Here is a 17,710-nt window from a genome sequence, read left to right on the forward strand (position 1 = left end):
GATAGATCTGCAACTTTGCAGTTCGTACAAAAATCGTTCTAAGCCATCTTGTCTAGCTCTATAATTTTCATGTAAATTTTATCTTCATATAAGGTCATATAAAAAAGTTGCAATTATTTTAAGATACGATACACCGGTGAGTGGAATAAAAATGTGGTAATTCATTCACTCTCCTTCACTATGCTAACGAAATCATAGCTCTTTTATATGATTGCATATGAAAAATAAAACACATGAAAATTATAATGCTCAAGGAGATATGTAGCTCATGCCAAAATAATTGATACAATAATTCAGATATGTAGATGTAAGTGTGAACATTGTATGCATTATTTTAGCATCATATGGTTTCAAAACACAAAATATTTGTGAAATATAAAGTTGAAGATTTCATCTTAGCTCTATAATTTATATAACATTACTTTGATCGGATTTCAAATGAGAAAGTTGTGATTTTTAAATACAAAGAGTTTTTGCTTATTGACGTGGTGGTAAAGGACTTTCACCAATTGAATTCACGGAATTTAAATCTCACTGTTCTATTTAGCGATATAGGAATTTTCTAAGTATTTTATTAGGGTAATCATTTTTTAAAGATCTGTCTAGTACACATTCAGTTGTTTTGGCTCTTCTTGTCAACCGAATTTTTCCCATACACTTATACCGTCTTGTAACTATATTTATACTATCTTATTACTATATTTACAATGATTTCTTCGGTATAATTTATTGGATAGAGTGATGTAATTTAGGGACTTTTATTTCTATGGATTGCAGATCTCAGAGAAATATATGCCAAATTTTGCAAAAAAAAATTACAAATTATTTTTAGGGATTGCAGATATAAGAGAAATATATATCAAATTGTTCATAAATTATTCACAAATCTCAGAACAAATTACAAATTATTAGAAGTCCTTCTAGAATATGCAGGCGTCCTTGTCTGCGTCCGGCGAGGCCACGACGCCGACGAACACGCTGCTAGCCGGGTACGCCGCAGCCCACTTCCCCGTCAGCCCACCGGCAACGCAGCTGCACGCTGCTGGCCGTTACAACGAAGGAAGGCAATGCGGTTTGCGGTGGCAGGAAAATTCGGTTGACAGATAGAGATAAATTAACCGGTTGACAGATAGCAATTGCCTTTTTTAAAACGGATCAAGAGAATTCATTTGGCTCGCGCTATAAAGAGAGCGGCAACCCGGAGTCGGTGCGCCGTCTTCACCGCCAATCGCAGCACCGCTACCACTCTCCTCCGCTTCTCCAGTCCAGCTCACCGGCTGCCACCTCCGCTGCTGACTGCGAATCAAGCCACCGCGGCGCAACGATTATGGCACCGGTGGAGGCGGAGCGGCACCCGCGGAGCGCGCTGGCGCTCGCGGCGCACGACGCCTGCGGCCGCCTCTCCCCCATCCGCATCTCGCGAAGGTACGCCTACGCACGCGCTCTCGCGGGCGGCGCTGGCAGGTGGCCGTAGCCAGACGCCGCCTGCTCGATCTGTTCCTAGCGGTGGCCTCACCCAATTGCGGTTGATAGTGTGGTAGCGTGCGGCGTGCCTCGGCATGGAATCGAGTGCGTGCTAGTGCAATGCAGGATTAGTAAACCGACGCGCGTGAAATCTCGCGGGCTGCTGGATGTTTTGCCTCCCGTCTGAGAAAGTGCGTTTAATTTGGCTTGGTTCGGAGTTGAGGTGCAATGTAGGATTAGCAGAGCTATGGGGGCGAGTAGGATCTTTGCCTAGTTGTTGCGCGTGAGATGCGGGTTTCTCTTCCAGTTCCACTGCGAAATTGAGATTCTGAATTCTTGTTAGCGTCGATCTGCACCTACATTTGAAGCGTATTTCATGGGATGTTTAGAGCTAAAACCTCACATTTCTTTTTTTTTATCTCTCAGTTTCTAGTTGAGTTGAGCATCAGTATATGCAGTGTTACGACTGAATGCATCATAAAAACATACTGTACGAGCTTATGTGCAAAACAAACAAAATTTGATAGCAATCGCCAGCCGGATGGCTTATGTGCCGTCTGCTGTACTTTCTCACGGTTCCAGTATTTCTGTTCAGCCCTTCCACTGCAAATAAACCACTGTAAACACCTCTAGTACAGAATGATTCCAGTAATAAAAATGCTGAAGTCGTTGAGGAAGGTTCCATACATTAGCAATCACCCCTGACTTGCCAGGGAATGGATTGTGGGTAGTGGTAAATTGGTGACAGCTCAGCTGTTGGCGCGTGCCAGATCTGATCAGATCTCAACGGCATGTACCCTTCTTAAAAATCCTTTGCTGGTGCATCAATACAAGGTGACAACGCCATTCCTCCTCCTGCAGGAATTTATTGAGCCCACCACTCCTCGCAGTTACCATCGCCCGTCTTCTCTCTTCATTGTACGCAGCCCTTTCTGGTTTCTGGTTGCTACCGTCGCAGTCACCATTTCCTTCCGTTGTGGAGCCTCCACCTCCTAGTAAATAAATAAATGCCCATCACGAGCGTTGGTCCGTGCATGGATGGATCATGCGTTTCAACCTGTAGGGCATGACAGCACATGGAGAATCTATGTGAGCAGTGAGCTGCGTCCTGTTCATATTCATAATTCATGTATGCTAATATATATTTTTTTTTCTATCTTCCCCTCTGTGACAAACGTTTCAATAAGACCAGCAAATCTATGTGAGCAGTGAGCTGCGTCCTGTTCATATTCATAATTCATGTATGCTAATATATATTTTTTCTATCTTCCCCTCTGTGACAAACATTACAATAAGACCACCAAGCCCTGTTCGCTTGGCTAATAAGTCATGGCTGAAAGTACTGTTGGTTGATTTGTTGTGAGAGAAAAATACTGTTCGTTGGCTGAAAAAGTACGGCTTATAAGCCAAGCGAACAGGGCTGAAGATGATGTATTGAAAACGGGTCCATGAGGTGGTTGCATACTTGCATCTGTGCCATGGGTGTTGAAGTCATTACCAGATTTTGTCTGTGCAGCAGTGCAGGCCTTTTCAAATTTTCACAACCAGCCAACAATCTGTTTGTTGGTGATATGGCTGCCTGCTTCCCTCTGCGCTAGCTCATCTTCTGCAATTACTATAACAGTGTGTTTTATTTCTCGAGTACTATCACTGTTTGTTGGTGAAACTATGCATTCTGTTTCAACTAGAAACAATGCAATGATATATGGAATGGTTCGGGTTCAAAAAAATATATGGAAGGTCTTCGTTCATCCTTACAGAGCAACAGTTTGATTGATTCGAATGGACTGTTAAATTCTAATAAGAGGTGTTGGCTGTCTAGATTTGGAATAGTGTGTGGCTGGGGCTCAGGGCATTTCTTTTGAGATTTTCTTCTTTCCTTGGAGCCTGCAGGCAACCAGTAGGTGACTAGGTGACTGGTTTCTTGGTCGAGGCTGTTTTTTGTTGCAAGCATAAGGCATGAATGCTTTTTCTATATTCCTGGGTGTGTGCTGTAAGGGATCTTGCCTCTTTTTCTTCTTAATACAAAGCTGAACAGCTCTCCTGCCTGTTTGAGAAAAAAAAATGGGCTAATGAAAATCTTGGTTATAAAGTTGAGTTGGGCACTTCACTGCCCATTTTGGTCCACAAACATAACCATTTTTTTTTCCTGATGAACAAGGATTAAGTAGTCTCTTTTGGTGTGCGGAATTTTTTTTCGCAGCCGTATAATGTGAAGAAATTTGAACTCTGATGACTGAATTATTGTCATCCCAGCACCTGATAAATAGTTCTTTCGTAACTTAAACCTTCAAATAGATCAGACAGATAAGCAGAATGGGCTTGTTCCATGAGAAGATGTTTTATACCTTGGCACCTTGCCATTATGCAGGGACACTGGAGATGACGATGTTGCCATACAGATACTGTACTGCGGGATATGCCACTCTGACCTGCACACCATCAAGAATGAGTGGAAGAACGCCAACTACCCTGTTGTCCCTGGGTAAGGGTTCTCATGTCTTGAAAAGAGTTACTACTTCATAATTCTTTTTTTTTTGAGACTTCATCAATTCTAGCTGCCCACTGCATACTTGCATGATGCCCGCTCTGAATCTTCGTTCAGGAGGAGAGAAAATAATATGCTCTCTGAATGTGAGATCATACTACACCTAACACGAGACCATCTCAAATTATTTAGTGCTCTCACGGTCTCACCTTCAACAGAGGTAACTCTGATTGGTTGCTCTGAGCACAAATAATGCTGACGGATGGATGCAGGCACGAGATCGCCGGACTGATCACTGAGGTTGGCAAGAATGTGAAGAAGTTCAACGTTGGAGACAAGGTTGGCGTCGGGTGCATGGTCAACACTTGCCAGTCCTGCGAGAGCTGTGAGGAAGGACACGAGAACTATTGCTCCAAGATCATCTTCACCTACAACTCCCATGACAGGGACGGCACTGTCACCTACGGTGGCTACTCTGACATGGTCGTTGTGAATGAGCGCTTTGTCATCCAATTCCCTGATGGCATGCCCCTTGACAAAGGTGCGCCACTTCTCTGTGCTGGGATAACCGTGTACAACCCCATGAAGTACCATGGGCTAAACGAGCCAGGCAAGCACATTGGCGTGGTTGGACTTGGGGGGCTTGGGCATGTCGCTGTGAAGTTTGCAAAGGCATTCGGGATGAGGGTGACCGTGATCAGCACGTCCCCGGAGAAGAGGGAGGAGGCTATGGAGACGCTTGGTGCAGACGCCTTTGTTGTTAGCAGTGATGCTAATCAGATGAAGGTAATAAATGTTGGTTGGCTTGGCTTCATGGGACTTCAAGTAGTCCAATTAAGGGATAACTTGGATGAACAAAAATACTCATGTACTAGTTGATAAGGACCACTTCGCATTGCATTATGAGTAATGAACTATTTATCATTGCAGGACCAATCTATCTGTTTCACTGTTTTGTAGTTAGGGTGCAACTTCAGATCTCTATCAATGGTAGAATCCTTGGTGAAGTTCTGCTGCTTCATTACAAAAACGTCCAAAGCTTTATGGAACCTAACTTTTTTTTTATGAAACTATGGAACCTAACTTGAGAACACGCCATTTTATACCATCATGTCATCTTCTTTAACCAAGTATTCACTTACGTATCTTGATCTGCATTTTGACAGGCTGTGAAGGGCACAATGCATGGCATTCTAAACACGGCCTCTGCAAGCATGTCCATGTACTCTTACCTTGCTCTCCTCAAGCCCCACGGCAAGATGATCTTGCTTGGCCTGCCTGAGAAGCCTCTGCAGATCTCTGCCTTCTCTTTGGTTGCTGGTAAGTCTGTTTGACTGTTTCTAAATTCCGATACCGTTGCAGAGGTCACTTCAACAATTGACACCATTTCGTCATCTTCCATACGTTGATGATAATATGACAATACCCATTTTCAAGAAAAAAAAGAGATGACAATACCCATACATCTTGCACAATGGTACTCTGATGATCTTCCATGGTGGATGATGATGAGAAATGTTGCGACAATCTGTGCACACAGGCGGCAAGACTCTGGCCGGGAGCTGCATGGGGAGCATCAGGGACACGCAGGAGATGATGGACTTCGCAGCCAAACACGGGCTGACAGCGGACATCGAGCTGATCGGCACTGAAGAAGTGAATGAGGCCATGGAGCGCCTCGCCAAGGGCGAGGTCAGGTACCGCTTCGTCATCGACGTCGGCAACACCCTCAGCGCGGCGTCACTAGCGAGCTCACCGGTCCCAGCTCTGTAGTTACGACACCTGATTCCTGCTCGGATCAACAAATGGTCACCTAAACATATTGTTGTGTGTCGATATATGGTGCCTAAGTGAAGTATATTTTGAATAAAAAGGAAGTTCTATATAGCAATTTAAACGCAAGTAATACTATTTGTCTTAAGCATCATGTCCATGCCACTTATACATATACGATGACGCTCTTAAGCAGCAGAACAGAACCTTATACTCAATTTGCATTCTCTCTTTTCCCACATTTAGAAACTTCGAATTCCACATTCACGAAGCTTTAGTATACAAATACATTTCAGCTTGCAGTGTTCAAGCAACAAGGCATGTCGTGTCATCACCTAGACATGCCAAGGGATCTTGGAATGGACAGGGACCGGATCTCCGGCGCCGAACTTGGAAACATCACGTTGAGCCTGTGCATCAGGACGTCGGCCTTGGATGGTATCTCGTTCAGGAGGAACTGCTGAACGATTGGCTTCTTGAACCACTCCAGTACAGAGTCGCCAGGTGCCCGCAAGACGACTTTGCTCACCTCAAACGGCGACTCCAGTGACGCCAGCACCTGTGCCACCACCATCTTCAGTGTCGGCCCTGTCACCAGCTTGATGCGCCGTGGCACAACCCCATAGTAGAGCATCCGCTTCCTGAACCGATGCAGTGTGTGCACAGTCGCCACGAGAGCTGCGCCCACAGATAAGCTCCGGACATCCAGGGACCAGGCGATGTGCTGGTCAAAGACGATCGCCTTGGCGAACAGCTTATTCTCATAGGCGACCTTCCACACACAGCGGCCACGGTTCATCTGCCCCATGAGCACCAGGTAGTTGAGCAGGACGTTCACGAAGTACCTGGCTGCGCTCTCCTCATTGTCGTAGTCGATGCCCTGGAAGAACTCGCGCACGAACGAGAGCACAGGCTGCTTCCGCTGCTCTGGACCAGTGAACAGCCCACACATGAAGTCATGCGCCTTGTGCTTGCTGGCACTCAGGATGTCCATGATTGCACGCTCGCTGCTCTCGTCCTGGCACCGCACCAAGTGAGCAAGGATGGATGTGTAGAGAATCAAGTCCACCTTCGCTGCCCCAGCGACATATGCCTCAAGCAACGGCCGCGCTGAGTCATACAGCCCCGTCTTCATGCAAGACTCGAACAGCTGCCTTATGATGAAGTTGTTGGTCCTTATGCCAGCCGAACCCATGAACTGTAGCCACCGGAGTGCAAGGTCAGTCGACCCATCCTTGATGTAGATCATCAGCAGGTCACTTGCGGTCACCTCTATTGGGAAACCTGATGCCTTCATCTCCAACAGCACCTTTGCAGCCAAATCCAGCAGACTCTTATTCGCGAACATCGTGAGCAACGCCGTAAACGTGCTAAGCCCTGGCCTTGTCCCTGAATTCACCATGGAGTGATACAACCGCATTGCTGCATCCACCTGCCCTGCCGAGGCATGCATTTCCACTAGACAAGCATATGTGGCCGGCGTAGGGAAGAAACCAGACTTCTCCATGTCACTAAACAACTTGGCAGCCATGTCCAACCTTCCAGACCGTGCATTGGCCTCGACCACCATAGTGTACAAGCCAAAGCTTGGTCGGAGCCCTCCCCTCCTCATCTCCTCCCAAAGCTCCATCCCAGCATCCAGCTTCCCAGATCTCACCAGCGCCTCCACCATGGCGGTGCTCACTGCTGTGCTCACCCGATGCCCGACCGCCACCATCTCTCTGTACATCCCCATGGCCGCATCAAGCCTCCCTGCCTTGGCCAGCACGTCCACCATCACCGAATACACGCCCACCGGCGCCCGCCCAATTCCCTCCCTTTGCTTCATTTCATCGAACATCTTGCGGGCGGCGTCGATCCTCCCGGCCCGCGCCAGTGCAGGCACCGCGAGCTCGTACGTGCCCTCGTCGAGGGCGCAGCCCGAGGTCGCCATTTGGTCGAGCACCTCGAAGGCCTTGAAGGCGAGGCCCCTGGTGAGCAACAGAGAGAGGAGGGCGTTGTATGCGGGCGTCTCGAGGCCCCCGAAGCTGGCATCGCGGAGGCGCTTGAAGCAGTAGAAGGCCGGCTCGAGGAGGCCGTGGGTGGCGAGCGCGGAGACGACGGCGTTGAGAGTCTTGGGGAAGGCAGCGAGGTCGGGGAGCCCGAGGGTGTCGTCGAAGAGCGCGAGGAGTTCGGAGGAGTGAGTGGCCGGCGGGAGACGCGCGGCGAGGAGCGAGGAGAGGTCGTCGGAGGGGACGAACCACGGCTGGAGGCGCGCCCATGCGACTAGGGAGATGAGCGGGACGGGGTCGGAGGCCGGGAGCGAGGAGGCTGCGAGGAGGAGCAACGCTGGGTCGGGCGCGGAGGGCAGCGCGGAGAGCGCGGCGGAGAGGGGCGCGCCCGAGCGGTGGCGGAGCGCGAGCGCCGCGAGGCGGGCCGCCGCCGCGGGCCGCGGGAGCGGGTGCGCGGAGGCGCCGGAGAGGATGGTGGGGTCGGCGCCCGGCACGGCCGGCCGCGCCCCGCGCGCCGAGGAGAGCAGCGCGCCCGACTCGTCCAGGTACTCCACCGTGTCCGTCCACTCAGTATCGGGCGGGGGCGGCGGCTCGAACGAGAGACGCCGCGCTAGGGGTAAGGAGAAGGAGACGCTGCCACCGCCGCCGCGAAGGCGGGCGCTGCGCGCGAGGCCGACGCGGAGCAGCATCTCTTCTGCTGTTTGGCTCGGTGGTTTGGTCGCCGCCGGTGGACAAAGTCGCCAACGGCAAACCGATCCGACGGCCCAGATTGCAACGGACCGTCCATCCCACGAATGAGCGGGCTAGCCCAAAGGAACTTTTGGCCCATTCCAAATCGGCCTGCTGTGTTTGTGGTCCAGTCTCCGTCTCCGTCTCCTTCTCCTTCTCCTTCCCCCTCGTGACAGGCAGGTTCGATCCAATCGACGGCTCCGCAGCCTCCGGACCGCAGCCCTCTCCTCTCGTCGCTTCTTCCACCATCTCTCGGCGTCGAATCTCCTCCGGCCACCGAGCACACTCTACTAGCCGCTCGGAAGGAGTTCTTCCTGGATTGGAGCCGTTGCTGCCCTCACCTCTGCTGGGGCGGCGTCGAGCGGAGACCCAATCGGAAATCGAACTGACTTCGTCCTTTGTTGGTAAGAAATCCTCTAGCCTGTTTCGCGGATCCCTTCTTGCTGCCAATGATCTAGTCCAAATCTTTCTGTCTCTGATGTACGCTCCAATCCAGTGTGGAGTTGCTTGCTTTATGTGTGCGCGCGTGCGCTAAAAGCAGTTTAGTCTCTATTTTTTGGGCTCTAGCTGAAGTGCGGATATCTGTACGTTGATTTCAGCGTCCCCATCCGGAGAAGCAATGTCAGGAGTGATCACAAAGTTTGCGGTTACATCCATGGTGATGTGGATGGCCCCGGTTGCGATCATGTGTGGGTTCTACTACGAGTTGTTTCCAGGTTCGGCTTCTGTTCCTGTTTTCATTGCTGCATGGTGTACTCCATCTACTATGTTCAGATGCAGACATGCAGCACATAAATTTTATTTGGTAATGGCAGTTTTTTCTTAATTTCAGGTGTGAGTCAGATGTCATCCTCGGCACAGACACTCGCCAGCGGGTTCCTGGCCGTCATATCAGTTAATCTGGTGATCGGCTTTTACATATTCATGGCGATGAAGGAGACTCCACACCAAGAGCCACAGCCAGATCCCACCTTCCTGGCGAACGCCAAAGCTAGTATCAACCAGCAAACATCCTCTCAAGTGAGTGATGATTCCAAGGGGAAGGGAAAGGTCGATTAAGCTTGTAGCATGTTGGCTTTGGTCTTGTGTATGTTAAGTGCATGCTATTTAGGAGGAATAGTTGTGCTACGCCATCACACTACACCGCAACCTTTTAAAGCTCATGATTTTGCTGTAAATCTTATCAGTTATGGTTATGGAGCAATATGAAGTTGAACCTCTTGTACCTATTCAATTTGGAAACTGTGTTCAATGTTATTTTATGCGTCGAAGAGACTAAATGGAGGAGGCAAAAGATGGAGGAGGTGGACAATACCGGCTTCAAGCTCTGGTACACAGGGACAACTTCAAATAAAAATGGAGTAGGAGTTTTGATTGATAAGAGCCTCAAGAATGGTGTGGTGGAGGTGAGAAGACAAGGGGATATGATCATCTTAGTTAAACTTGTCATTAGTGATATGATCTTAAACGTAATTAGTGCGTATGCCCCCCAAGTAGGCCATGATGAGAGTGCTAAGCGGCTTTTCTAGAAAGACTTAGATCACTTGGTTAGAGCTGTCCCTAGTAGCGAGAAGCTCTTTATAGGAGGTGATCTTAATGGCCATGTAGGTACATCAAGTGCAGGTTTTGAGGCGGTTTATGGGGGTTTCAGATATGGTAGGAGGAACTAGGGGGGAGAGGAAGTCTTAGACTTCGCTATAGCTTTTGATCTGATAATAGCTAACACTTTCTTTCATAAGAGACAGTCCCATTTAGTGACCTTTAGTAGCGGCCAGTACTCTAGTCAAATCGACTTTGTCCTTACAAGAAGGAGGGATAAACGAACATGCGTGGACTGTAAGGTGATACCTGGAGAATGTGTGGTCACTCAACACAAGCTGGTGGTGGCTGACTTCTGCTTTTTGGTGCAAGCTCGTGAGAACAAACAAGCTAGGGTTGCTAGAACGAAGTGGTGGAAATTAGAAGGGGAGACATCAAAGGTCTTTAAGGATAAGGTCATTGAAGAGGGCCCTTGGAAGGATGAAGGTGATGCAAACAACATGTGGGAGAAGATGGCAACATGCGTTCGGAAGGTTGCTTCAGAGGTGCTTGGAGTGATCAAAGGGAGCGGATGTGACTCGAAAGACACTTGGTGGTGGAATGAAGATGTGCAAAAGGCTATTAAGGAAAAGAAGGAGTGTTATAAGCGCTTGTATCATGACAGGTGCGCAGACAACATAGAGAAATACAAGGTGGCAAAGAAGACTGCAAAACGAGCAGTGAGTGAGGCAAAGGGGCGGGCCTATGAGGACCTTTACCAACGTTTGAATATAAAGGAAGGAGAGAAGGACATTTATAGAATGGCTAGGGATCGCGATGGGAAGACAAGGGACTTCAACCAAGTCAAGTGCATAAAAGATGAGAAGGAGCAACTCTTAGTGGAGGATGAGATCAGACAGATGGCAAGAGTATTTTGATAAATTATTCAATGGTGAGAACGAGAACACCACCGTTCAGCTGGACGACTCATTTGATGACATTAATAGGCGCTTTGTGCGGAGGATTCAAGAATCGAAGGTCAGAGAAGTCTTGAAAAGGATGAAAAGGGGCAAAGCGATAGGCCCTGATGGTATCCTAATCAAGGTGTGGAGATATCTCGGAGATATAGCTATAGTATAGCTAACCAAGATGTTCAACAATATCTTTCGAACGAACAAGATGCCTAAGGAATGGAGAAGAAGCATATTGGTACCAATATACAAGAACAAGGGAGATATCCAAAATTATACTAATTATCGGGGAATTAAGTTGATGAGCCACACTATGAAGCTATGGGAGAGAGTCATCGAGCAGCTCCTGCGAGGAACGACGTAGATATCAACAAACCAATTTGGTTTCATGCCCAGAAGGTCAACCACAGAAGCAATCTTCTTAATAAGACAAGTTATGGAGCGGTTTAGAGAGCAGAAAAAAGGACCTCCACATGATTTTCATTGACTTGGAGAAGGTTTATGACAAGATACCAAGAATGTTATATGGTGGGCTTTGGACAAACATAAAGTCCCATAAAAGTACGTGACCCTCATCAAGGACATGTACAACAATGTTGTGACTAGTGTTCGAACAAACGATGGTAATACAAATTACTTCCCGATTAAAATTGGACTTCATCAAGGGTCAGCCTTAAACCCATATCTCTTTGCCTTGGTAATGGATGAGGTTACCAGAAACATACAAGGGGATATCCCTTAGTGTATGTTGTTCGCTAATGATGTAGTGTTAGTGGACGAAAGCCAGACGGGAGTAAATAGGAAACAAGAGTTATGGCGGCAGACCCTTGAGTGTAAATGTTTTAGATTGAGCAGAACTAAAACTGAATACATGAGATGCGACTTTGGCGGAACTGCACAGGAGGAGGGAGATGTGAGTTTGGAATGTCAAGTAGTGCCTAAGAAGGATACCTTTCGGTATCTGGGATCGATACTACAGAGGGATGGAGATATTGATGTGGACGTTAGCCATAGAATCAAAGCAGGGTGGATCAAGTGGTGACAAGTTTCTAGCATTTTCTATGATAAGAGGGTACCACAAAAGTTAAAAGGCAAGTTTTATATAACGGCGATTAGACCGGCTATGTTGTATGGAGCAGAATGTTGGCCTACAAAGATTCGACATGTTCAACAACTGAGTGTTGCAGAAATGCGTATGTTGCGATGGATTTGTAGTCACACAAGAATGGACCGAGTTCGGAACGATGATATACGTGATCGCCGAGGGGTAGCACCAATTGAAGAAAAGTATGTCCAACATTGGTTGAGGTGGTTTGGCCATGTCCAAAGGAGACTTCCAGATGCACCAGTGTATTGTGGAGTCCTAAGCCAAGCTAATAATATGAGGAGAGGTAGAGAAAGACCGAAATTGATATGGGAGGAGGCAATAAAAAGAGATTTGAAAGCTTGGGATATACCTAGAGAACTATGTTTGAATATGAGTGCTTGGAAATCAGCTATTGAAGTGCCTGAACCGTGACTTGGGGCTCTTGGTGGGTTTCAACTCTAGCCTACCCCAACTTGCTTGGGACTGAAAGGCTATGTTGTTGTTGTTCAATGTTATTTGAGTTAGAATGCTCATTGAAACTATTGTTGGTTGTATTTAGGTCCTTTTTGGTTATTTGGTTTGATTCTATTTAACCATGTCGCATGTGCCTTGAACACAGCTGATATGTGGTGTCATTTTGGTTTTTTGTGAGACAAAATCTATCAACATAGTTACTTGGTGATACTTGTAATATCTGCTTCAATGTGGATATTTTTCTATGCACACTGGTAACCTTTATTAGCTCTGGTCCAACTTGTTATTGATGATTGTTATAATGTTATTATTCCATAAGGAGGAAAAAATAATTACCTTGAAGTACACGTGAAAGTTGGTATGGTCGTTAATTGCTGCACCTTTTTTATATCTTTTGACCTATAGCAACCTTTATCCAACATGTAAACTTTATTATAGGATCAATGGGATTTTGTTGAAAAATGCTGCACGATTCTGTTCAATAGCCTAAATGCGCATAAGCAAAGAACCTCCTGTACAAGAGGCTAATCACAAAGTAATGTATACATCCCTAAGAATTTACAAAGGGCTTCTAAACTCTTATAGCCTTTTTTTTGTTAATTTGGCATTCTTTCTAAAGGATGTCAATCTTCTATGAAGATTTCTCTCAACATAGGACCAAGGTGGATTCCTTCTAATATCACTTCGATCAGTATTTGTTAAAACATGTTTTTCTCAGAAGAGTGTACTACTGTTGATTTTCCTGCATATATCCATGACCTTTGTAGTTTGTACCTCTCAGGTCATATGTTTAACTATGAATTTCACATGTTTCTTCTGGTTATTGCGATAAGCTAAAAGATACAGATTGGTTGATTGTATGATAAAATGGGCTCAAGTCTCTCTTTACGACTGACAGCTCTGGACTGGACCTACAGCTAATGACTAACATAACTTTAGGATATAGGATTATGCTAACGAATAATGGATCATGCAATCTCACATTATGAAGTACATACAAAGGACCATCTGAGGCTATATGTATGGAAAATGGAGAACTCGTGGATTAATATGATGAACCCTTCAACAAGGGTGTCTTATTTGAGAAAATGGAGAACTCTTGGACAAATAAAATTATGTCTTCAACTCTAGCCATCCTCTGGTGGTTTGAAGATCTATGCCCATATAGCAAGCATGGACATCATCCCTGCACCTAAGAAAAGTGCAAGGTATGTCATCAGCTGAAGCTTTGTATTCGTCTGTAGTTTGGGTTTATTGAAATCTGTGGCCAGAAGATCGACTAATGACATGTAGATCAAAATTCCTGCTGAGGCTGAGTTGAACACTCCTTCAACAATGAAGGCTGTAGTGCTATGGCCATTGTAGCTAGATGAAATTGCAATCCCTAATGCAATGCCAATGGGTGCAGTCAGGGAGAAAAAAATTGCCATCATGATGGTAGCCCTCAACTTGAAATTTGCCTGCAGCGAGAAATGGGAGCCAGAGAATGTTAGTTTTTTTTTGTTGTGAAGCGCAATATGAGGTTAATTCTTTCTTCTTTGTGTTCATTTATTTTATTTATTGAATAAATGTTAACATATCATTGCTAGGGTCTATTTGCATGGAGTAATTGGTAAAAGTTGTTTTTCTCTCTCGAAAAAGTTTGAGATTTATTTGATTTAGCTTTCGAAACATGTCTGTTCAACAATTGATTGTTGATCAGTGTTATATTATGTGCCTTCTGTTATTACTATAAAAATTGATTTGCAATAGTTTGTACTTGTATAATATGCCATGTTGCTGTTGAAGAATGTTCCATTTTAACTTTGTACATCTCCTTTTTTTTCCTTCCTCTTGTTTATCCCCCCATTCTGCCAAAGGGGCACTTAGTATAAATTTTCTGACACGCTGAGTTATATAAAAGTGCCTTTTTCATAAAAGCTGTAGCTTCCCGTTATTTTAGTCAAAGGGTCAAAGCATAGAGAATGGTTAGTTTTTTTCAGCGAGATATATTCAGGTATTGTAGGTTATGGTCCAAGTATATACCTGCACAATGCAACCACCCAAGCCAATGCCTTCAAAGAATTGATGAAAGCTAAGGGCACCAACAAGAGGCCTGATGGTGGATGGCCTCACAGATGCACCTAAGGACACCCCAATTATCACTGAATGCACCAAGATTCCGAGCTCAAGGACCTGCATGGTGAGAGATTTACTTTGTTATTTCAATATATTTTTGTCCTGAAAATTCTACCTAGCTGATGAACAGTGCGCTCACTCTCTCTCAGGCTGGAGAGGAACGTTATGCTCTGAAGCACAAGTTAACACCCACTGTTTAGGTATTTATCTCCTTGTCCCAATCTATATTTCTTCATTAATGTGTTTTGGGAACTGTAAAGATATTATTATGCCTTTTGTTCTCTGGGACTATGAATGACAATTATATGTATCTTACAATGTAAATATATGATTGATCATAATGAGACATTTGAAGCTAATTCAGCAAACTGCTGTGATATCTTGATTGTTATGCACTACTCATGGAAAAATGATGTATTCTTGATTCTATTTAAAGTAATGCCATGCTTTTTTTATGATTTTCTTTGCTGCACTGACTTCAACTTTTATCAGTACTATTTGCAAGGGAGGTTTATGGACATCAAGGGACTGCACTTGCCTGAGATACCACCCTGTGCCGGATTGTGTCAGCTATTGAAGCCTCCTCTGGTGAACTGATGACATCCGCCTCTCCGTGCGAATGCCCATGTGTTGCATGGGTGTGCACATGCACATGTTGTGCATGCCCAGTCCTCTCCTCATCTCCCGGTTGTTCATGGATCTCTAGGTTGTCGATTGGCCGTGCCTTCTTGAAGTGAGACCGGCGGTAGTATCCGGCAGCTAGTGAGTCTATCACCATTGTGGCCATTGCAGCAGACATTGCAATGAGGCCTGCAAAGGGGAAAATGTTCCCACCACTGCCACCTTTGTAGAGGCATGGGGATGTCAGCCCATCAAATGCTGCTGGCAGAATGTGGACCATGCCTGTGGCCAGGATGACACCAGCTGCAAATGCCTTGACAGCGAAAAAGATGTCACCATCAGGATGTAGCGCGGCCATGGAGCGGCCAAGTACTGGTACCAGCACTCCAGCTGCTCCAGCTGTGAGGATGGATGCAATGGCAATCAGCTTCAGCTTCATTGCACCCAGGCTGTCAGTCTCAGTCCCATTTGTGGTATTTGTGCACTTGGAGGTGGTGGCCACAGCCAATTGTGCGAAGAGTAGGAGCCATGGAAACACTTTCAAGGTATGCTTCACAGCCCCCATGGCCATTGGTTATGTTGTGTCTTGTGATATGCTGTATGTTCTAGTATGAGCTGCGAGGAGAGGCATATGGTTTGTGCTTTATATAGGAGGAATGTGTTGATTGGGATGGTTGCCAGATTGGCATCTCGTGGGCCGGGTGGGGTCTGTTACTTTCAGTTTCCACATTCTTGTGTCAAAAACTGCAGTACAAAGTGTTGCTATCTGGAGCTTATACCAGTCATCAGCATCAAGGACTGAACTCCCACAACATAGTGCTGCTGTTAGTTGCCACTTTATGATTATGCTTAATGACCGTTGAATCATCGAACATGAAAAGGAAGAGATCCAGCCCAGATCCCCAGCCTGAAGCTCAGTTATCTGAATCTTGATCATCATGAGTCAGCTACCATATCTCCTGCTTGTCACTGTTCATAACTGCTGGATCGTTGATGACAAAAGCATAGGGCACCGGATGCCATTCACCTATTCAAGCAAGGAAAATATCGGAAGCAAGGGTGTGGAATGTACTGGCGGCTGGTGACGTGAATGGGTGAATGATGCTTTCTTGTAAGGTCAAAGCATCTTGTAATGTTGACACTATGTTGTCATTAGTTATTTAATTAGATTAAATTCTTTTGGGCCTGCACTTTGCTGGTGAGTTCTTTTTGGTGGTGGCTGAATATGATGTTCCACTCATGCCTAATCATCTGCGATGAGAGATGAGACTAAAACCTGTTCATGAACTGACTGGTAGATTCATCCCTGAGATTAAAATTGACCTTTTCTTTGAGGATATTGCTCCTTTTTGGTGGTTGTTAGTTCACGTATCTTTTATTGCACCTGGAAGACGTTGCTCCACCTTGCTGCTTTATGAGAGTGCTCCTGAACCAAACTGACCGAGTGATTTTCATGACTTCGGCAGGTATCGCACTGTTTTCCTGGAAGCTGCAGCTCTCCTTTTGCTAAGAACCTGGAGCCTCTCTCTCGACCAAGAAATGCATCTTAATGTGTTGTTTGGGGGCTATCTATTCAATCCTAACATGTGGGGAAGATAAAGAGGTTGCTTTTGTTAGAAATAACAAACCTACAAAAGTGATTACACCAGATCATCAGATTGGAACTGAACTAGAAGATCACACAATGCAGAGGTGATTGCCCTATATCCATCACCTCCAAATAATAAGCTCATCTATCAGTTGGACTCTCAAGGATATAGAGGACCGTCCATTCGGGGGCGACTCCGTTGTGCATGTTCTCTGTACGACTGGCCCAAATTTACGCAATGTACGGCGCTTGGTCACTTTAACTACCCAGTGGCTTGTATTGCATGATTACACCTTTGGATAGTTCGTAGTTCCACTAACCTTGGCACTGCAGAGGTCTCCTTGTCCAGTATCAGTGTCGAGGAATATTTGTGCATACAACAAATAGTATGCATCAAATAAAGAGGCAGGCCCCTTTGTCTGGAGTGGGCAGCTGATGGTGAAAGCTCAGCTTAAAAGAAAGCTGAATGACATTGCATAATTCTGGCCCCAATATAGATAAAGATCTCCATGATTTTGCAATGGGTTGGGATGCTCCATGGATTACTGGTTTTGTACAGGATGCAAAGGTGCTGCCATTGTTGAAGACCCCTCTCTACTCAGCTGCTCAATGGGTTCAATGTTGGAATGGATGTCGTCTGCATCTTTATCAGAATGGCTATCCCAATTGGTCCCTTCACTTCACCTTTCCATGGCACGAACTTGCCGCGTCATTGGAGGCACAACGATTGATGTATTCATGCAATGGAGAAGACTGGGAAAGTTGGCCGTCCGTGTGGGGCTGTGGTGTGTGGACCTTCCAAAAACTCTTCCGGGCCCGTGGCTTCGACTGTTGATAAGGATCTATGCCGGATTATTCCTTCTCCGTATCATCCTAGGATTGAACCAT

The 17,710-nt window shown here is 46.1% G+C and overlaps 3 protein-coding genes, 1 long non-coding RNA gene and 1 pseudogene across 4 annotated transcripts; 3 read left to right on the top strand and 2 right to left on the bottom strand.

The window, feature by feature from the left end:
• Nucleotides 1-1,203: 1,203 nt before the first annotated feature.
• LOC136491417 (probable cinnamyl alcohol dehydrogenase 5) lies at nucleotides 1,204-5,873 on the top strand. The gene is made up of 5 exons (XM_066487700.1): nucleotides 1,204-1,425; nucleotides 3,836-3,949; nucleotides 4,225-4,738; nucleotides 5,119-5,272; nucleotides 5,493-5,873. Exons 1-5 carry the CDS (start codon nucleotides 1,328-1,330, stop codon nucleotides 5,723-5,725), a joined length of 1,113 nt encoding a protein of 370 aa, XP_066343797.1. The 5' UTR covers nucleotides 1,204-1,327; the 3' UTR covers nucleotides 5,726-5,873.
• Nucleotides 5,874-6,013: 140 nt separating this feature from the next.
• On the bottom strand, nucleotides 6,014-8,545 carry LOC136491416 (pentatricopeptide repeat-containing protein At1g79490, mitochondrial-like; annotated as a pseudogene).
• Nucleotides 8,546-8,615: 70 nt separating this feature from the next.
• On the top strand, nucleotides 8,616-9,672 carry LOC136491418 (uncharacterized). Its single transcript, XM_066487701.1, has 3 exons — nucleotides 8,616-8,849; nucleotides 9,045-9,161; nucleotides 9,278-9,672. The coding sequence occupies exons 2-3, from the start codon at nucleotides 9,065-9,067 to the stop codon at nucleotides 9,502-9,504; spliced, it is 324 nt and encodes a 107-aa protein (XP_066343798.1). The 5' UTR covers nucleotides 8,616-8,849; nucleotides 9,045-9,064; the 3' UTR covers nucleotides 9,505-9,672.
• Nucleotides 9,673-9,811: 139 nt separating this feature from the next.
• Nucleotides 9,812-16,664, bottom strand: LOC136491419 (zinc transporter 3-like). The gene is made up of 3 exons (XM_066487704.1): nucleotides 15,152-16,664; nucleotides 14,521-14,670; nucleotides 9,812-13,955 (listed from the first exon to the last, which is right to left on the bottom strand). Exons 1-3 carry the CDS (start codon nucleotides 15,803-15,805, stop codon nucleotides 13,650-13,652), a joined length of 1,110 nt encoding a protein of 369 aa, XP_066343801.1. The 5' UTR covers nucleotides 15,806-16,664; the 3' UTR covers nucleotides 9,812-13,649.
• Nucleotides 14,539-15,241, top strand: LOC136491420 (uncharacterized). The gene is made up of 3 exons (XR_010768030.1): nucleotides 14,539-14,677; nucleotides 14,763-14,813; nucleotides 15,106-15,241. It is a non-coding gene; the product is annotated as an uncharacterized lncRNA (long non-coding RNA).
• Nucleotides 16,665-17,710: the final 1,046 nt, after the last annotated feature.

The sequence above is a fragment of the Miscanthus floridulus genome, chromosome 11, assembly GCF_019320115.1.
Source record: "Miscanthus floridulus cultivar M001 chromosome 11, ASM1932011v1, whole genome shotgun sequence".
Taxonomy (NCBI): Eukaryota; Viridiplantae; Streptophyta; class Magnoliopsida; order Poales; family Poaceae; genus Miscanthus; species Miscanthus floridulus.